We start from the raw sequence: 21,972 nt of genomic DNA, 5'->3' as shown, positions 1-21,972 counted from the left end.
GGAAGCGCAGCGCTCAATCGCTTGAAGACTCTTCTCATACATTATTAACTAGTGTATCTACAAAGGATCATATCCGCACACATTTTTTTTGTTCTGTCAACCAAGTGCTCGAGCCGCTCATCATAAACGTCAACATTTGTTTCAGTTTTGTGCGCTTTTGACGGTACAGATGTTCAAAATAACAAAAACTGAAAAACTGCATTTTTTTGTGGGCAATAAAAGCTTAAAGTATGATACTGAATTGATGAGAATACTTTCTGGAGCAGCCTCGCTAAACGCTGCTCCATGATGCCCACCCTTCCTCAGCAGCAGCAGCAGCAGCAGCAGCAGCAGAGCAGTAAAGCAGTGGGAAACTGTAGGTAGCCAGCAGGCCTGTTAGCCAGAGGAGTGAACGTCAGGCAACCCTGCCAGAGGGGACGCAGCATTGGGACCATTACTAAAGCTTAATGATATGAGAAGTGTTCTCCTATCCACCGCGGAGGGGATTCATCATGATGCTGTAGCACTATACATCTTTCAACAGCCCTTAAAGAGGAACGGGGACATTTTGTCATGCTGTAGTAAAAGCCCCTCCCTTCCCTGCTCTTCCCCTGAGCTTTCTACACTCCTCATCTTCACTTAAAGGAGCTCTATTTTAAGATCATTGCGTCTAAGGAGGAAGGAGGGGGGGGGGGGCACGACCTTGGCAAAGTGAACTTAGGTGGTGAGAAGCGGTGGATGAGCGCGGGTAGGCGATGGAGACGAACGCAAACCACAACATCTCGTCTGGGATTTGTCCCAGTGTGCCCCAGGGGAGGGAATACAATTCACTTTCCGCCTCAAAGTCACACTATACACTGTCACTGGCTTCAGCTGAGTGCTGATAGATGTCTCTTTGTCCCCTCGTAAATAAAAACACTCTGGTCTCCGCTGCGAGAGACTGTAGATCAGGGATAAATAGCTGAAGGTATCATGCGACGCGGCGGTACGTCAAGGCTGGAAGATTTTCCTCTTCCTTCTTCTAAAACCCCTTCACATTTTGCGACCGTGTCAGAGAACTCTGCAACCTGTAAATCAAATGGGGCAGATAAACCGCAACACCAGAGCAATCACAATAAGTAAAAAGCAGTGTTGACTTTGGGTCTTTAACTTGATTTTATAGCCTGGAGCCAATATGCAGTAATCAAAGCATGGAAAAGCTTCAGGTTTCTGTCGCGGTATTTGCATTGTTTGAGTCACAGCCACCTGCCTGCAGATTTACACCAGCAGATCACAGACAATAACAGTAAAGACAGAAGTGCACTGGTTTATGACTTCAGCACTTTCAGTTTGAAGTCTTCCAGCACCAGTGAGTTTAAATTATGGTGGGAGACGTCCTTGGGATGTGAACATCTCATTTCACCAGGCTGTGCGCAGCCACACACACACACACACACACACACACACACGCACACACAACTCATTTCATTGGGGGTCTCTGGGAGGCTGGAGTCAGTAGAGCATGACATAAGAATTATACATCTGGCAGCAGTAAACCTGCAAACTCACACACACATGCGCGCGCGCGCCTCTCTCTCTTTCTCACACACACACACACACACACACACACACACGCTTGTGATTGTTATGAGACAGAACACTAACTTTTTGTTCATCACTCTGAGAGAGAGAATTATTCATCATTTCTGAGGATCATTGTAGCGCCGCTTCATGCTAATGTGATGCTGTTGTTTTGTACCTTTTATTCCTCAAAGAGCGCTGAAGCAGCTCTCTGGTTCTCCTTAGATAACGTCGAGAAGGCATTTTAAGAACCCACAGCTTCATTTGTAAGTGAAGTGCGCATTTAATTACTTTAATTACCTTCTTTTGTTCGGTCAGGTTATTGATACGTCAAAGTCAAACCCTTAAAGGACCATTCGGTAGGTTTCCTTTTGTCCATATACTCAAGAAATTCACATATATAGGACTGAAGGTTTGACTTGTGGGAGATGATAATGAAAATGTTTGCCTGAATGAATCATTGTTATTGAAAACATTGCTCGTTTTAATGCTTTGTTAACAAGCTGCTGTGTGTGTAGGGTGGGGCCAGAGTTCAGCAGATATGAGTGCACAGAGTATTATTGAGCTTAGCCTATAAACAACACTGGTAGACAAATATTTTCATGCTGCCTGAAACCAGGCTGAGACCACAGCAACTGCACATGCGTCAACATTTTACCCCAGGAAACCTCTGTGAGTTTTGACCGCAGGTTATAATGAACCCATAGAACCACACCTATGATAAGGCTGCATATCATATACTTGTAATAATAATCGTAATACTGATTTGTGTGTGATTAGTTCACACTTAAAGGATAAGAAAGGATAGAATTCAGTCGTTATCTGCTCACCCTCATGCTGATGTGAAGTCGAATGACGTTCAGATTCAGGGGCCGTCCAGACGAGCACGCTCTTTTGTGAAATTAGCATGTATTTCATCGTTTTGGTCGACCGTCCACACTGATCCTGAAAACGCAGCGCCTGAAAATGCACTTTTTTGAAAACGTGTCCCAGGGTGGAAAAATCCGAAAACGCAGCCCTCCCGTTTTGGTGTGGAATCCGCATACTTTCCAAAACGATGACGCCATCGCCACACCCCTTGACCTCTTGCCTCCGACCTCTGAACCCAATGACGTCTCATAGCAACAACAACAACAATGGCAGACTACATGCTCGTGATCGTGCCGCAGAAGATATTGAGCCTTTCTTGCAACTTACTCGCCTTGAGTGTGAGTCGCAGCAGCAGTTCTACGTCATTAACGGTCCACGCGAACGATTCTGGTTTCCTTGTACTAGCCATTTTCATCTTCTTCTTGTTGTGTTCGGTTTCTCCATCTACTGTCTGTTTGTTTACAGCATGCAAGCTTTATGCGCATGCTCCGTCTCTTCTTCTCAATTTTTGGTGAATGTCAAGCGTCACCTATAGGCCTGGAATATGAACTACAGCGTTTTCGGTCGTTTTCAGTGGATCCGTGTGGACGCAAATATTCTTGAAACGATGCCGAGGAAGACGGAGATGAAAAAGATTGTTTTCGTCCGTGTGGACGGCCCCTCAGATTCACTTCATTGTCGTTTCCCCTGAGTACACAAAATGACACAAAATATCATTTCTGCCAGCCCCAATATGTATCAGTGCTTCCGGCTGTGATAAACATCTCTATAAAAAGATAAAAAAACAAGCAAAAACACATTTAGAAAAGAAAAAAAGACAACAGCATTCTGCACAGAATGGCAGCAATTGTAGCGTTCTCTTTAACAGCTGAAGTAGATGGAGATTTATTTTAAAATGTAAAAAACATAAAAAAGTGAAATGGCTTTACAGAGCTCATCTTGTTCAATCCAAGTCTCTACAACCCCCGAGATGCCCAATTGATTTGAAATGACAATATTTTCACTCTTGATGCACGGTCAAGCTCATGCAACTGCTTGAGACCATGGACGTTATAAATCTAGACACAGACTTCAAGGCGGATCCTCATTCATTCCCATGAAATCTGCTCAGTGGTGTTTTGAAGACAAAAGGCTCGACTTCCCAGGTATGTAGGTGCAAGTAGGTGCCAAGCCAGCTAACTTCCGGTTAAGCACCTGGCCAACTTGAATGGGGATAAAAGAATTTAATTGTGCAGCTCTTCTGGACTTTCCAAATTTTATTGGACCGAATGGCTCAAATTATGACAGTGAACAAGTCATTTAGCAGGGGGTTGTAACGCTCAAAAAAATGTATCCACTTTTTTACAGGCACTTCTTTTAACAGTGTAAGCTCGTGGTAAAAGGTCCTTTTGGGCTGCAGTACATCACGTGATGATGTCATTACACGGTTTGGATACTTCGAAAATTGGCTTGAAAGCCTAGCGCTCTTCCTGGGGGCTTGGCTTGAGATGGGTTGTATGCTAAAGTTTTTAGCTTAGCAACCACAGTGAAGACTTTAGCTTAAAAAAGTGCTTTGGCCAATTTGGGATCTCCAGGCTTTCAGAAACTTAGATAATCCTGGACAAGCTGTATGGAGCCATGCTCTGTTTTTTTTAACGTTTCAAAAGTAGTCCCCAGCTATTTCAGTTGTTTAGGAGAAAGGTGCAACGCTGTTTAGCCCCAGAATTGTGTTGTGGACTATGAAACTTCACCTGACTTTCCATCTGCATGTGAGTGAGCAGATGTGATGGAATTTTGATTTATGTTCAAACTTTTAATAGAGACCTTTAATAGATAACTAGCCGAGTTATGTTCATTCATAATAACTTAAAAGTTATGCATAAAGCCAGCTGGATGTCAGATAGATAAAAGTTTATGTAACTGTTTTTATGTATATTCATGTCTCATGTAATAGTTGGATTTAACATATTTCTATGAAAATGAAATATAACACATATATATATATATCTATCTATATATATATCTATCTATGTATATAGATATATATATATATTTCTCCAAAATATAGCTGTTTGTAAATAGAATCAAGCTAATTTGGCCACTACCAAAAGATGTACCTCAAAAATGGTTTAAATCCATCATTTCTTAAATATCTGTCATCTGTTGCTCAGCTGGATTTTATTTAAGCCATCCATTACTCCTTATTTATGTAAGAAAAAAAAGAAAGAAAAGAGGAAGAAGAAAAAAGAGTAAACAAAACACGGACGGGGCAGGAGTCAGAGCATCCCAACTGGACCGAGGAGGCTCCGCATCCCCCCGCATCCTCATCCCAGCTGCGCCCCGCTGCCGTCTCATGATGGACACCTGGGGACACGCCCACCCGCTGCTTCCCAGCTCTCCTATTGGTTGCGCGTTTGAACACCTCGCGAGCCGTCCGACGATTGGCTCAAATATCACACAAGTGATTTCATAAAGCAAATCTTTTTGAAGTTGTGTAAAGGGGATAAGTGGGAAAAACCCTTGAGATAACCGCTGGTATCCACGGCACAATTAGCTGACTGTCTGTCTCATCTTTTTTTTTTTTTTCCCTTTACCTTTCCCTCTCTCTCTCTCTCCTTCTTCCTGCCCGCTGTCAGTCGCTGGAGGATTTTTGTCGGGAGTTTCCGAGCTTCTCTGCATCTGTGAGTACCGACCCGGCTGTGAGTTCTCCCGCTGCTGGAGCCTCCTCCGGGTCCAGGATGACCGTAACGGAGCGCTCCGCTGGGATATGCTGCAGACAGAGCCGGTAGAAAGTTGATCTCCGCGCGGCTTTGAACGCAACTTTCCTGTCAGAGCAAATCATAAGTCCAATGAGTGGGACGCGTGCTGGTCAGTTTCCAGTCAGGTAGCTCGGCATAGTGATTTATCATCACCTGCAGTCAGTGCAAAGGATTTAAAGCTGCTTCACACAAAGTGGATTCCATAATTAAAAGAGACAAAACTGCCGATGAGCAGGAAAACAGGCGTCTTCATTATTACTTCGACTCTTTGTTGCAGCAAAGATCCCTTATTCAAAACGATTTTTGTCATGTTTGCACTTTCTATCTTGTCATTTACCAACAGTTTCAGATTTTTTAATTAGTTGCTTTTGCTTTTGTGGCTACTTGTTATACTCATTTGAAGATGTGCATTTTTATTTAATTGTATCTTTTAATGTAAAAATATGGAGAGATGCTATTATTATTATTATTATTATTATTATTATTATAAGACATTCTCATATTTTTTGTTGGTTAATATCCTGCATCAGTTGGGTGTTCAAGTTCAAGTGAGTAACTTTCTACAAATTACACTTTCTCATAATTGTTCTCCCCATGATGTTTGGCTCATGACATAAAACATGTTCCACACTGGTGTGTTGCTGTGAAGCAGATGAGGCGTTGTAGTGAGTTGTGTTTCTGCTGGACTGAAGGTGTTTTATTGTCTCATGCTCCCCCAGTGTTTAATGATGGATGAACTGGAGCTTAACATTAATGGCAATTGTTGATTGTTCAGAGTGATTGTTGAGTGTAATTCACTGGCCCTGGTACAGCTTTGTGTGTGTGTGTATGTGTGTGTGTGTGTGTGTGTGTGTGTGTTCTGCAGTGAGGGTGTCCTTCACACAGAAGAGCTTCTGGAAGCGTGCGTTTGAAACTGAAGATGTTGCTGGTGCTCTTTGTCGCAGTGTTATCAGGATCAGAGCCGGGCTTGAACGCTCCACGAGGCACATGCTGATGTTGCACGCTGTGGTAATGGCCTCTTAATGCCAACATAAATAACCACATCGAGAAAAAAAAAAAAAAAAAACATTTCTCTGCTGTTTTGTTTTTTGTTTTTTTTCTCCTTCCAAGCCATTTCATGGTCTTTGACTGTTTTATTACAAATGACTTCATTTGGATGTTTTGTGTTCTTGTAGGAGAGCGGCGTGTTGTTGACCCTGCACACGTCCCCCGATGTGTGTTTTGTGAGTCGTTGCTTGTAGAAGAAGTCACATTGGAACTTTACTTGGCAACTCAAGTGGGGAGTCTTTACCGCAGTGAACTGTGCGTCCTTGACTGGATAATGTAGTGCTCCACCATTTTATCAGAATGGTCCCCAATGGTTTCAAGCACTCATCTGTCCTTTTTTCCACATCCTTCTTTATGCTGTTATCGCTGAATTATCAGGAATACTTTTTCTGGGTTTTCAGGCTGGTGATGAGCTGACATTAGCCCGCTGTCCTGCTGCAGTACGACAGGAAGAAGCCCTGTCTTATATCATGTTATTTGTGTGGTTATTGAAGTTCAGCTGCCAATCTAAAGCAGCTGAATCAACTAGAAGTATATCCCTCGTCTCTAATTGTCTACTTTAAAAGGATTCCTCACATTTAAGATATTCCTGTACCCTTTTCCAACACTTTTACTTTCAAGTTTTCTTATCGTCCTCTCTTTTATTTATTGCCCACTGCCCCTATCTAACGCTCAGTATATGAGCTGCCTTGTGTTGTCTGGAACAGCTGAGCTCATTTGTCATTACATCCCGCGCTAATGGGGAGAAAACGCCTCATCTTGAGCCCCCAGTGTTGTTAATTAACCCCTCTTGCTAACAGCCACAGTCTACGCCGCTGCTGGCCAGCCGTTATCGCCGCGCCGCCTGCCAGGAGAGCTAGCATTAGCCCGGGCCATATTTCTGCAGGTGTCAGCCGAGGTGCATCCTCTCCCTGCCGCTGTGCTTTTGAGAGTATTACTCAAACAGCAGTACGTTTCTTTTTGTTCTTTTTTTTTTTTTTTTTTATCTCAAATTGAATTGTTGTGGGAGATGTTAAAGAGCCATACATCACCTGGACACTCTCAGCAGAAAAGGGAGAATCTGCAGCAGGGTGTGGGAAACGGCTCGGTGGCAGAACAGGTGCAATGATGACGGAGGCTGCGTTCATAAATCCACGGCTAGAGCAAATCAAGTTGTCAGCTTGTAAACGCCATCCCGCTCTTGTGTGTTATGTGTGTGTTAAGTTCTGCAGTGGTGTTGAGGGTGAGCCCTTTACTGTTGCCGTAAGGAGGTGACCTTCCTCTTTTCCTTCTCCTCTCAGGCGTGTTTCTCTTCTATCTTTTCAGTAACAGCACCTCCACCTGCCCACACTATAAGTTGATTGTATGGATTCTTTCATGTTCACCTTTAATCTACTGACACTAGAAGGACACGTGCACGTCACGCAGCCCCTCAAAAGATCTTCCCTAATTTAGAGTTGGTCCCCGTCTCTGAGGAAACTGCAGCACATGTCTGTTATATCGGGTCATATTGGTTTCCTCTGTGCTCACTTGGCCTCTGGCTAATGCCCTGGCTCCACGTATGGATTTTCTGTCCTTTATTTCCTCAGCCTGTCGGCCTGTGATGGGTTGTTCAGATCTAACCCCGCAGAACGCTGCTGATTGCGGTGGTATATCTTCATCTTTATGTCTGAGTATAGCAGAAAGCTCTGCCAACGATCTGCTGATGTTTGCCGCGCGATGGATTGGGAGTGTTAGCAACAAGGGCATGTGTTGCAGTTTCCAAGTGTATGACTTACAGATTTTATTTGATTCCCCTTCGAGTCGGCTGCCAGCACCAATCTGTGTCGCGGTCCGGTCGAAGAGTGTTGCATGTGAATTTCTTTTGACTTGCTGCGCTTTTGCTCAGCACACGAAATCTTCTGGAGACTCCTTTCAAAAAGAAGAAAGTGCGAGAGGCCTTTGAAGCTGCACAGAGACGAACAGCGTGACGGCAGCCTTCCTCACACTGTGTGTTTCTCCCTTTAGGTGAGGATGTTGTTGTGGCTGGCTTTGTTCCTGCCCGCCGTCTCCTCGGCTCAGCGATCGGAGCCCATGTTCTCGGCTGTAACCAAGACCGTCCTTCCTCCCGACTACGACAACAACCCCACCCAGCTCAACTACGGCGTGGCCGTCACTGATGTGGACGGGGACGGAGACCTGGAGATGTTTGTAGCCGGGTGAGAAAAAGAGGGGAAGCAGGCTCTTAAAGTTACCTTAACTCAAGCTTTGTGAACCCTAAATCTCTTATGTCCCCTTGCGCTTTACAGAGCGTCACAAGCACTCTAATTTTTTTTCATTACACACAATTAGAGCAATTAATTAACCGTTGAGTAATATCAAACTCTAAAGTGGAGGCTAAAATGGAAGTGCACTCTCATTTTCCAAGCTAAAGGTTGAAGACAAAGGCAAAAGAGTCCAAGACGAGAGATGAGTAAGGGTGCCATGAGGCTCACTCAGCTGATGAATATGGATGTGATTGGATAGAGCGCCCGTGATGGGAACAGTTTGGCAAGCCTGCCTATATCCAGTGAGGCAGTAATGAATTTCCCATCGCTTAACAGAATATAGATGGACCAAAATGACCCTGCTTAATAAATGTCATTTAGCCAAGACATCCTATTCAGCAGGTATCGCGGACAGGAGGGCATCACAAAACCTTACAGAGGATGTCATTTGGTTTTTTATAGTGTTTTATATTGCACTGATGTGGTTTACTGCACGGCCACGATGACGGTCAGAACAGATCGGAGTGTTTGAAGCGTTGATAGATCAGGTTTTCGTCCTCGTGGCCTCGTTTCTGTGTCACTTTCATTGTCCCTAACAGACTACTGATGTCAAAAATATGTCAAAGCGTTTATAACATACATCCAAATGTGCACAATTACAAAGAGGCAATTGGAACTTTAATATTTAACCAAAATTTGATTTTGACTACAGGCTGTTGCCTCACCCTTCCCTGGTGCAGTAAGAGGATGACTAATTTAATTGACATCCTGAGGAAAGCGTAGACTTTGCAGTCCAGTGACACCAATTATAAAAACCCCTGCTGATTTTCAAGTCCCTGAAAACTTGATTTCCTAAATGCTGTGCTCCTCCATGAACAAAACATTTTAATTGCAAGGGTTTTGTTTTTGCTTTTGATTTTGCAATCATTGTCCGTGCTCTTCTCACCGGGCTTCTGGCTCATTTATAAGATGATCTCAATCAGGACTTGAGCCACATTTGGATCCAAATCTGATGACTGGTGGTTATGTTTGAGGCCAAACCACCGTCAAATCCAAAAACATGATCGAACCACACCCACACAGTCCTGATGTAGTAGAATAGCAGAGTGTCATATTTTTAGTTATTAATTTTTGATTGTTGCATATTTAGTCGCAAATGTTTATAAATATGATTCTAACATTAGCTTAAAAAGTACTGACTTAGTTTTTATTGATACTTACGTCATGTAAAGGAAGAAATGACAAACAAGTAAAGAAGAACACATTGTGGACTTGGTGGAGAACCACAGCTCACCTTGTATCGCATTTTTTTTGTCAGGTTTTCTACCTTGAACTACTGTAATATTGTCGGAAGGTTTGACATTTTCTTTGAGATCCTGCAAAACCAGAGATGTGGTCTCAGATCCTGCTGCCTACATTTCCTACAATGCAAGTTGACTGCTGAGCATTTGTATTTTTTAATTTACGGGGTGGTTATGCTAGGAGCAGCTGTTGTAGTCGAGAAAATAGATATTAAGAGCAGGCAACAAGGGTCTGGTAAGCTCAACTCTTTCTTTCTCCACATTTTACTTTTTTTTTTAAACTTGTCGTCTGCTGCTCCAACATATTTCTTGGCTCCCTTAAGTGACATCACTGCAGGCGATATTTTGAACTTTCACTTTCGGTGACATACCGTATGCAGTAGTACATACAGACAACAAACAGGTGTTCCCCTTTAAGCTTTGACACTTTCATACACAGTTCTCAGGGGCTTCATAAAAACCCACTTTTCCAATATTCTGCACACCAGATTCTAGAGCAACTTTATCTACAAATGAAGCAACATAAACATTGTTTGGGGAATTTGTAGGCTGCACTAGAAAGTTACCACTCATGAATTGTTGAACAAAGAACTGCACTTCTTCCAAATTCCTGCTGTCAGTCTGATGAAATGAAGGTGTAACAGCTTTCCCTCTCCGGTGCCCGTTGACAGCTACAACGGCCCGAACCTGGTGCTGAAGTACGACAAGGAGAAGAAAAGGCTTGTCAACATCGCCGTTGACAACCGCAGCTCCCCTTTCTACGCCCTGAGAGACCGACACGGCAATGCCATCGGGGTGACGGCGTGCGACATCGACGGGGACGGTCGGGAGGAGATTTATGTCCTCAACACCAATAACGCCTTCTCTGGTACAGTACAGTCTGTCACAGCAATGCTTTCATTAAAAAAAAAAAACCCAAAAAACACTGCACTCACACAGGGGTTGTACCTCTTTGCTGTACAGAGGCAAAGCAGGAGTATCAGTAAGCAGATATTAAGCTTATCTCATCTGAGTCCTCGTCAGATAACAGATAAGCTTTGTGCTGCTATTAATCAACCTGAGAGCCGCAGAGCGCGCGCTGCCCGGACGGCAACACCTCCCCTCCATCATCTTTATAAAAAATGAGAGAGGTCACATGCAGCCGCGGCAGCCCCTTGCTCTCCTGTTTCCAATCACCCACGGTTCTTGTATTGCATAACGCCTCTTTACTTCTCGGCACAGTTCTTTGCCTCTGCTGAACTCTGCGTCTCTCTCCACATCAAGGTCGGGCAACGTATTCTGACAAGCTGTTTAAGTTCCGTAATGGACGCTTTGAAGATCTGCTGAACGATGACATTAACGAACACAGAGATGTTGCCAACCGTATGGCTGGGCGCTCAGTGGCCTGTGTGGACAGAAAGGTACTACACACACACACACACACAGAGTGGAGTATGCAGATATGCACCACGCACACACACACACACACACACACACACACACAAACTCCCCTGAGTGTCTTTTGCGTGCATGCATGGGTGCTTCTGTTTGTTTACCAGTGATAACTCATGCCCTGCCTACGCCGCCCTTCTCAGCATGTGCTATGACAGTTCATTTGGGGGAATGGTGTGCCATTTTCTCTCTTCTGTCCATCGCACCAGTGTAATTACAGAAGCCAGGGCTCGTTTGTTTTATAGAACATCGTACGAGGGGAGGAGTGATGACTGCACACTACTGCTTTCTGCCCGTAGAGTCTTCTCCCTCTCTCCCTCAGTCCCTTTCCCATTGTTTTCTTACTTTCTCTCCGCCTCCTTTACTTCCCTTTTTTTTTTCCTGTCTCTGACTGACACGCTCACATTCCTTCTTTGTCTCTTATCTCGCAGACACGCGCAGAGTTCTCACTTCCAATCAGGGGACGGGGTAAAGAAAGTAATAGTAGGGAGAGAGGACAGTAGGGATTACAATAGATTTTTTTTAACCACAGTCCCATCTCACTGAGCACTGATAGGTTGTGCAGCTGCCAAACTGATTGGAGAGATATCTGCTTTTTTAATGGCATAATGCTTTTCAGAGGGAGCCAAAACCCCCATGCGTGCTCTTCCGTGCTAGTTCCAGCAGACTGACGGTGAAAAAAAAAAAAAGAAATCACACTTTCCCACCGCTGAGCAAGTTTTATTAGAACAGATTGGAGCAATGAAAGAAGGTTAAGCGGGCCAAAATCAAAGCATGCTAGGAGGCTAACACGTCCGGTCCCGTCCGCTCATAAATAAAGTGTTATCACTCAGAGGAAAAGAGGGATAATTAGTCATCCGAGAGCTTCATCCCTCCCAGTCTCCTTGAAAGTGACGTCTCATCATTAGTCTCTTCCCAAACTGATGAAGGTGACACATTGAGGGGTCTCACGTTGAGCTGATGGATCGCTTCACTTTTCAAGTCAGGATGGAGCTTCCCGGGGAATAAGTGGATTTCAAAAGCCAGAATAATTGAAATGCGGGTTGATAAAAAAAAGCACAATATACATTTCAAATTAGATTAGGCTCCTCCGTGATAGCTGTGGAGACTGGTGTAAAGGCCACGCCGTCACCAACACGCAGGCATGCATGTCACACTATTCACGAGGCCAATCCCGGTGACAGAAATTAGCCTTGGGTGAGGACTTATTGAAAAATCGTTGACTTTTAAGTTTGTTAAGTAACTGCCAGTGGCCTTCAGGTCTTTCACTGTAGTTCATTCTCGGCGAGCCTGAGTGTGTCTGAGTGTGTGTGCGTGCGAGTGCGACCCACTCCTCCTCCCGCCTCAGCAGGCCATGTGACGCCTCATGACATTTACATCAACGAGTCTCATTTGCTTTTCTTGTCTCGTGAAAATACAGTAAAGTTAACACGACGGTGGCGGAATGGCGTTAGCGGTTCTGTGTGCGTGTTTTTGCATGTGTGCATGTGTTTGTATTGATTGAAATATGTTAGGCCTGGTGGGAAAGCTCATTGGAACCGAGTGTGTAGTCTATTAGTGTGGTTCCGTCTGTGAGTTTGTGTCTGCAGGGACTCTGACTGATAATGGAGTGTGAAATTAATCTCCAAAGGGAGGCAGAGGAAAGAGTCAGGGGAGAGGCTGAGGGAGAGGGGGTAAAGGGTAGGAAACAAGGTAAAAGGAGATAAAGGGGGAGAGTAAAGATTTGATCGGGAGAAGGTGAGACTGTGCATTTAAAAAAGAATGAATAGGTGACAAATAGCGTATGTAATTCTGTAAAAGAAACTGGGAGAACAACGATGCATCAAATTTCACCTGAATCTGCAGCTCCTCTTCCCCTTTATTGAGCTTTATAGCGAGTTACAGCTGATTGTTTAGTCCAGCCACAACATAAGACTCACATATGGTTTCTTTCTTTCTTTCTTTTCTGCTAAAAATCCCTGAAAACTCACAGTATCCTACCTGCTCAACGTCGAACAGTAGACAGACACAACGTTAGTTAGCGATCCCCCGCCATCTTCTCTACATCACCACAAGAATGCGCAGCAGTAATCGCCAGAAATACCAGAAATAAGGAGGATCCGGCTCTCTGTCCTGCCTCTTTATGGACTGGTCCTGATTGGACAAAGAGGGCGGGGATACCACAAGATGCATTTTCTCTTTAACTGCATGACAGGGTGGAGGAGAGACATGGGTTACTATCCAAACACTCTATACCAGTGGTTATTTAGAATAATATGAAATATTTAATAACATATAAAAAACATTCTAAAAAGCCCTATTATTTAAAAGGTTTGTTAACCATTTAAAGAAAGGTCTGATCCACTCAAATGCATAGGAAGTGAATTTAATTTGGTTGGTGCTGATAACAACAATTAACGATTTAAAAAAAAAATCAGCAGCAATGTGTCCTTCCAGAGTTCCCCTTAAGATAGGAATCCTGTATCAAAATGTCTAAAAATTACCATTTCATTATAATATATTTTGTTGAGTTGTGTACTTACATTATCCAGAGGATGTCACAGTAGCCCCATTCTCACAGGAGAAGACGCATAAAAGCCGCAGCCGCGGTTCGCCAATTCTCCGCCAATGGTGATTCACACAGAGCAAAGCAGCTCCGCCTTATAGACGAACCGCCATGAATTCACACAGAACCGGTACTGCGGCTCCTAAAGAGGCGTGACGGTGTTTTATCAAGGTGTTCCCCCGTGTCCTCCCTGTCAATTACTACGCGGGACGAAGGCTGTTTTCTGGGGGTAAGTTCACTGAAGTCTTGGTCCGGAGGGCTGACCGTCGCTGTGATTTTTTTTTCATCACAAACACTCAGTGAATTACAGTTTTTTTGCCGGTGACAGACGCTCTTTTTCGGGCAGAGGAAGAGTCGGTAGGACGGGCGGAAGGACAGATGCTTCTCCACGTATATCTGCGGTATTTTTTTTCCTCGTATAAGTAGCCAAACAGATACAGTCACTACGTTACTTTTGTTTGGTCATGTAATGTTGCTTTGTGACAAATTTCTCTGTATTAAGTTGAGTGAAGGACACGTGTAGTTAATGAAGGTCCGATCGACACGCCCCCAATACGCGAAGCCGGCTGGTTTGGTTTTCCAATAATACAGCCCTGATACTACCTCCAGAGGCGTATCAGGGCCGGAGTGAAATTTCACCCCTCGCCGCCTCTGAGAGATTCACACTGAGACGGAGGCGGGGAATTGGTGTACTAAAGCCGCACCCAAAAGCCAGTGTGAATTGGGCTAGTATCGCCTTCGTCAACTGCGAGGAACCTGGCCGTAATCCTCGATGACGGACTGTCTTGCACCCTACAACATCTGCAGAATTTAGCCTTTCCTCACAAAGGATGAAACGCTACTCCTGGTACAAGTGCTGGTCATCTTTTGCCTGGACTACTGCAACTGGCTCTTGGCTAGACTCCCAGCCCCTGTGACTAAACCGGTGCAGCATGTCCAAAATGCTGCAACGCGCCTCGTTTTCAATCTACCCAAATTCTCCCATGTGACGCCTCTGCTCAGTGACCTCCACTGGCTTCCTGTTGCGTCCCGCATCTGATTCCTTCAAGGCCTTCAACGGAACTGTGTCTGTCTACTGACAAACACTGGTCAGATCACACGCCCCAGCGTGAGCACTTTGCTCCACTATATCAGCTGGCCGGCTGGTTCCCGCATTGCTGAGCGGAAACAAAGCTCGCTCAGCGAAGTCGCGACTCTTCCCTGCTCTAGCACCTCAGTGGTGGAACGAAGTTCCGACCAATGTCAGGACAGCAGAATCACTCGCCACCTTCCGTAAAAGACTCAACACTCATTTGTTCGGACTTCACCTGAACCCCCGCATAGCATGACTCAGACCAACTGTGTATTTCATCAGGTCGTCGTTGCTACTTCTGGGATAGGGAAGCAAGCGAGACAAAGCTTTACATGAATACAATTTCAAAACATTGTATGTGAATATTTAGCCTGGGTTACTTCAGACACATTTTCATCAACCATGGTTGTTCAATGCTGTATTCACCACCAACCAGGTGAGTTTGACTGCAGGAGCAAATATGTGTATTTGCCTTACTCATGCAGCGTTTATCCACTGCAAACAGCCAGGTCACTTTACTACATTAGGTCTGAGTTAACGATAGCCAGCAACGGCACACAAGGAGAGTGTCTGAGTTTATATTCAGGTAAACTCTCGCTATTCAGCACCAGACACTCCGGTTCGTTCCTCTTCTTCACCCCTCTCCTCTGTAATGTATCCATGAAATAAAGCACGTTTCCCATCCAGCTCCAGTCAGCAGTCAACATTTATAACAGTAAGACGACAGAAACACAGATAAAAGAGGTCAGCTCTGTGGATCGCTGCTTCAGGCAGGCCAGGTCGATAGACAGGAGTGAAGATAAATCAATTTTTTCATCCCAAAATTTTAGACAGTAATCTCTGAGCTCTCCTGCTGTCGGTAAACAGCTCCAGATCAGAGCAGAATCTGATGTGACTGATTTCACCCAAGACACTCTAGTCGCTGCGATTCCTCTGAACAAAACACTCTGCAAGTAGAGCCCCTCTAACAGCGGAGATTCATGTTTAAAGTCCGTTTAAAAGAAGAAAGGCTGCTGTTAACTTTTAAGTATAAACACTATTCATAAATACTGTGAACACCAATTATTTTATATCTGTTCTGTAAAATGGGTGAACTAACTGTTTGAGAGTTCTGCTGAATCATCAAATGATTTATGAAGCTACACAGGCCCATTCTGCTTTCTAATTATATTAAAGATATAACCACAGTACATTAAAACTGCAGTTAGGGGCTTAAACATATGAATGAACAGCCATTACATTCAAACCCTTGCCAAACGAGGCCACACAATGCTGATTAAACCCGTCGCTGCCAGATGAATCTCTCTGTGATTTGAGCTTTGAATGTTTAAATATGGACTGTGGTCAGTATGCTGACTTTGGTAGTGATGCATTTTACATCAAACAGCAAAGACTGGTTTTCCAGAGCATCAACAATGTTTGTGTAAGAGACAGGAGCTAATGGAGTGTTTCAGGCGGAAGGGGACTTACTGTAGAAAGAGTATTCTTCAGGAAAAAGCTTGTGTGATTCAAGGAGTTTGATTGCAAAAACCCCTGAAACTTAATATGAGTGTACATCTTCATACAGAATCCAACTATTACGATTTGATTACAGGAAGACGTCTATTTCCTGTTTTTATGTACTTTTGGTACACACCTATTTCCTGAAACCAATATATCCCAATAAAAAGGAAATAACAAGAGCGAGAACTTAACATGAATTTTGTCTTAATAACATAACATACAGTTTGAGAAAACTGATGTGTTTTTTGAGCATTAAAGCACATTATCCTATCATCCTATTCGAGAAGTAACCAAAAACTACATTATAAACCTGAAAACTAGCATTATATGTCTCTGTTAATAAATGTTAACCTTATTTGTGTTTTTTTTTCCCCAGGGCACAGGACGTTATGCTATCTACATAGCTAACTATGCCAGTGGCAACGTGGGTCCTCATGCTCTCATTGAAATGGATGAGGCAGCGAGTGACCTTTCACAGGGCGTCATTGCCCTCTCCAATGTGGCAGAGCAGGCCGGAGTCAACAAGTTCACTGGTAGGTATATAGAGATGACGTGTGTGACGTACACCCTCAGCGCAAGAACCTCCAGCACCACTGGACCTTCAGCCTGATTTATACAGACGTCTGCAGAGGAGCATGTGCTTGTTGTGCTTGTACCCAGAGAGTCTGAAATATAGGACGTTGGTCCGGAGCGCGATCTTGATGGGGAGGCTCGTCAGGGAGAGTTGGAGGAGTGCCAGAGAAAAAAAAAAAAAGTGAGAGAAAGAAGGAGAACATGACGGGCGTAAGCATGGGAGAAGAAAGAGATGACTGGAGAGAGAGGCAAGAAGTGTTTGTGGGCTCTTTTGGCCCTGTCAGCTGTTTACTACAGCCAAAGTCAGAGGACGCGAAGGGCGACACACGCATACATCAGGGCAGCTCAACGGCCCAGAGATGACATCTGTCACGGCCTGCTGTGGTTCTACAAGACTTCTGAAGCTGTGTATGTACTGTAAGAACATGGACGCAGCTACGTGAGTCAGAGTCAGTGCTGCTTTAGTTGCAAGAAAGGAGATGGCTTACCCTTGACCCTCCTACTAGCTGGCTGTTTAAGTGTGCAAGGCAACATTGTCAGAGTGGCCGGTAAAATCACAGGTGATTCCTGGTCGTACACTTTGGTTGATAAATCACCCAAGAACCCTTCTAAGCAATGTATGACCTAAAATCTTCTTTTAAAGGAAGATACATGTTTCTGAAAATGTGGTGTAAGAGGTTCAAAGTCACATTCTTACTTTACAGACTTTCAGTTGCCAGCAGTAGTGCTTCTTTGTTGCATTTTTATGTGTGCGTTGTGTTTACCATTTTTATGCCTCCTATTCCTCTCAACTTTGAATGTGTTTTTATTGATTTTTTTTCCGCCTTGCTTGCCGCAATAGCTCTTCCTCTGCTGGGACAATAAATATCCGAACAGAACCGAGCAAAGGAATTACTCTGATTAAAGTTGCAGAAACTGAATGGATGACCTTGAGATTATTTATATCAAAAATAGCGCTGGAATTTATCGCCTCACCTCAGCTCACTTCCCCTCGCTTGGATCAACACTTCACTTAACCCTGTGATGGATACCTGCTACGCCGCGGGAGAGGAGGACAATAAATGCCAAAATGAACGATTTCATCGTGATTTGTTTCTTTGATGATAGAGATCATCATGGGTAAAAAAAAAAAACTCCTGCCTTGATGATACTTTATTGTAACCGCCGAAAAGTCCTTGACGCTCATGTCCGAGGAAGTTTTAGGAAACGGGACACGACTTTGTGTTTGAGCGTAACAAAATCAATCTTCATCACGCGCCGATCCTTTTGCATGCAGGATGTCATCCAAGCCATCGGAGGGGCAGAGTGGGCTGGACCAGATTGACTGTGAATGATGTACGGTGGATGGCTTTGTCATCAAACTGCCGTTAATCAGAGCAGAGGGACAGTCGGTGAAGTTGTATATCTAATGGTTACATATCTCCGGAGAGACATTAGTGGTTTATGGCCATAGGGGGCGAGTGATATTTGTCTGGGCTGATGGAGCGGGCCAGTAAATCAGCAGCGAGTCCTGACTCACAGCACTGACTCTGCGCAGTGGAAGGGCAATCAAAGCCCTTTCAACTCCATAATTAGACTCCGCTGGTCTCAGATGAGACACTTTAGCGAGACACTTCACTTTATCGAATGTCACTGGAACATCCTGCGGTGATATTGAGAGAGTGTTGAACAGTCACCAAGATCTGTTCGTGAGGAGAAAATCACTGTTAGTTTTTGGTTAATGCAAAAGATTCCCAGCGTGTGTCGCGTCTTTGTCTTTCTGTGTTTGTCTGTGCTTGTGCCGTTGTGTGTGTGTGTGTGTGTGTGTGTGTGTGTGTGTGTGTGTGTGTGTGTCGCCCATCAGAGTCAGTGTCTGTGTCAGCAGAAAGACCTGCTCTGCTCAGGGGGAAATGGCCTGGAAAAACAGTAATGATCTCTCGTCGTTCACTTTTGTTATGAAGCTGATTTCTCTCCCTCTGTTGTTCCACCGATCCTGCTTCCTCTGCCCTCATATTCTCTGTTCAATCTCTTTTTTTACTGGCTAAGTCTCTGTCTCTGTTTCTCCATTTGTGCAGGAGGGCGAGGTGTCGTGGTGGGGCCCATTGTCAGTCAGAGCATGTCCGACGTCTTTTGCGACAACGAGTACGGACCCAACTTCCTGTTCAGGAACAACGGAGACGGAACTTTTACTGATGTGGCGCAGCAGGCTGGTGAGAGCAACGTGCACAGTCTAACACATCATTGCCTTGTGGATCAGTTCATGTGAATCTGGTGTACAACAGAGTGTATTACCATATCCCTATAGGTGTGGAGGACCCCATGCAGCACGGCAGAGGGGTCGCTCTGGCAGACTTCAACCGTGACGGCAAGACAGACATCGTCTACGGGAACTGGAATGGACCGCATCGCCTGTACATGCAGATGAATAACCGCAAACAGAAGTTCAAGGTGGGTCTGAGGGTGTTTCTTGGTTACCCTGGTATCTTATGCAAACAAATGCTGATACTTATATAAAGACTTATTTTATCAGTGTCGGATGGAAAGTATCATTAAGCTTCGACTGATAGTGCCCATCTTAAACACGTTTAACCCCCAAAATCCAGTTTGTTTGACCTGCGTGAGACCACCGTACTGTGCTCGAACATGGCTCACTTTCTACTCCCTGGCACGGTTGTAAGAGGAGTGGCTCGGCAAGGTATGGTTACTCACGCTTGATCACGAGCACAAGCATAAGCAAGGTGGGCAAAATGGACATGTATGTACAAGAGGTTACCGTGCTCAGGCCCGACTGGGGCTGGAACCACAGAGTGTAGGCCCGCGGGGGGACTGGGAAGGTGGGACAATTGTGCTTTGGCACGGTATGGAGCAACTGGGCCAAGAGTGATTGCACCATTAGTTTACTTTTATTTCTGTGTCTAATATCTGGCTCATCCTATATTGGATTACAAGACATCATCACCTTATTATAGTATAGTAATAAATATAGGTGCCAAACAGAGATAAATAAATAAATAAATTACCACAAAGTATTACTACTGTAAATTATTGCAGGAAAAAAATAGACTTTTGGAAATATGAAAAAGTCTATTTTATATCTCATCTCCCACGCTATCTCCAGGTATAAAAATAACCAATACATTATCTAAAGCTGTCAGATAAATGTAATGAAAGCAAAAATTAAATATTTCCCCCTGAATACTAGTGGATTAGAAGGTGAAGGTGGAATGAAAAGAAAATAAAGTAGAGTATCTTAAAAATGTCCTTCAGTACTTACTACAGTAAAGCTCTTCAGTTACATCCCATCACTGCACTTTCCAGAGGTGGGAGAGTAAGTCACATACGTGCAAGTCATGAGCAAGTCTCGAGTCTTAACCTTCAAGTCTCAAGCAAGTCCCAAGTTACTGTGATGAAAATCAAGCCAAGTCAAGTCATTGCTAAGGTCAAGCAAGTCAAAAGAAGTTATGTCACACAAAATTCTGCTCTACCAGTTTCCTCATTTAAATCAGTAAGTAGACATAGTGGTCATGAAAAGGTTGAATTTTCTTTTCGACATCAAAACCATTAACCCCGTCGCAGACGTGCACGAAAAAACAAGTGTGTCGCACCGAATGTGTGCCGATACGGCGTTGTGTTGGGTTGGGTTATGCGCGCCTACATTTAAAATTATGGCTTTGTGGGCACTGAAGACACTATATCTGAAATACACACACACTTTAACCAAGACGGCGGCCAAAATCACCCAGGCAGCCCGCCTTTGCCTTAGATAGCCAGGGAAAACCCTGCGTTTAGCCTGGAGCACACAGCTAAACTCTGTTAGCTTAGCTAACGTAATGTTAGTAACGTGCCCACATTTAGCCCCACTCCCGTCATTTACATTAACAACATGTGTTCTGACAATGCACTATCACTTTGAAGCCATGCCTAACGTAGTTAAATAGCACCTAATATGTCGTAGCATTAGCTAAAGTTAGCTAAAGACACACAGTCACCTACCTCTCTTTTTGGGTCCTGAAATGACGGATGAAATTTGATGTGGTTGTGGTGGTGTCACTTATTTTAGAGCTGCATACTGTGCATGCTGCTGTTCTCTTTTTGTCGATTAAATAATCTTTGAATCCAAATTTGATGAATTCCGGAGCTCCGTCCATGCTGCCTCTCCTCCTCTGATCCTGTCTGCCACAGTGCCACTCTGGCATGCCCACCACCTGCCAGGCTTGCACGCACAATTCTGGTTGGTTTTACCTTTCTGATTTATACCATAACATCCTAATTTATAATAAGGATGGATTATGTATTAAAACATTTTCTAATACCAATATCAAGTTAATGTTACATTAGAAAACAGGTTTTTTTTTAAAGCAGGGTTAGGGTTAGGTGATTTTGGTGACACTACACTGAATATTAGTGAAGTTATTGAATATTTCTCCCAGTAGAAATTCCCCTAAATTATGGCAAAGCACATTTTTTCCAAACAGTTGTAGAATAACAGCAGGAGACCATTAATGTGTGGAGTGATTTTGAGGACACTACACTGAATAATAGTGAAGTTATTGAATATTTTTTGTAGTATCTCTTAGTCTTTTCAGTATTGCACTCTGTAGTCGGTCCCTGCGCCCTCGTCTCACAGACAGATAACAATGTTATTTGTCCAGCCCGGAGGAGCACTTGTTTTGATGAAAATACGGTTGTAGCTCATTGTCTACCTTACTACGGTAGGAAAGAGTTGTTGTTTGTGTTTTAACAATGTTTCACTCATGAGTTATTGATCCGGGAAGTTCGAATCTGTGAATATATTTCCAACTTTACCAAACTAAATCCTACCACATAAGTCAGTTAATGTTATGTACCATATCAAAACCGGCTTAGCTCCCTTGTTTACCTGTGCTGTGAGTGTCGTTCTTGCGTTTTAAGATGCTGCTGCTGTTTGAGAGGCTTTCACGTGAGATCATCGATGTGATGATTAGACTTTACCTACGCAAACCACGGACTCACTTAAAGGAGAACTTCGGTCGATTTAAACATGCAGCTTCATTGCTCAAGCTACCCTTGACTTGCCAGTACAGAAGACGCGAAAACATTTGGTCCAGCCATTACAGAGCTCCGTGAACGGAGATGTAGCATTGAACGCTAACAGCATGGGGTCAGAACT

The 21,972-nt window shown here is 44.0% G+C and overlaps 1 protein-coding gene across 1 annotated transcript in view; it reads left to right on the top strand.

Annotated features, from left to right (window-relative positions):
- The first annotated feature begins 4,893 nt into the window (after positions 1–4,893).
- crtac1b (cartilage acidic protein 1b) overlaps positions 4,894–21,972 on the top strand; it is a 30,909-nt gene continuing 13,830 nt past the window's right edge. The window contains exons 1-7 of the mRNA XM_030441038.1: positions 4,894–5,069; positions 8,181–8,371; positions 10,392–10,588; positions 10,984–11,120; positions 16,648–16,804; positions 18,899–19,033; positions 19,129–19,271. Coding sequence (XP_030296898.1) covers positions 8,187–8,371; positions 10,392–10,588; positions 10,984–11,120; positions 16,648–16,804; positions 18,899–19,033; positions 19,129–19,271 — 954 coding nt within the window. The 5' untranslated portion in view covers positions 4,894–5,069; positions 8,181–8,186. The remainder of the gene's footprint in view (positions 5,070–8,180; positions 8,372–10,391; positions 10,589–10,983; positions 11,121–16,647; positions 16,805–18,898; positions 19,034–19,128; positions 19,272–21,972) is intronic.

The sequence above is a fragment of the Sparus aurata genome, chromosome 15 (assembly GCF_900880675.1).
Source record: "Sparus aurata chromosome 15, fSpaAur1.1, whole genome shotgun sequence".
Classification (NCBI taxonomy): domain Eukaryota; kingdom Metazoa; phylum Chordata; class Actinopteri; order Spariformes; family Sparidae; genus Sparus; species Sparus aurata.
This window is presented reverse-complemented; position numbering and strand designations above follow the sequence as displayed.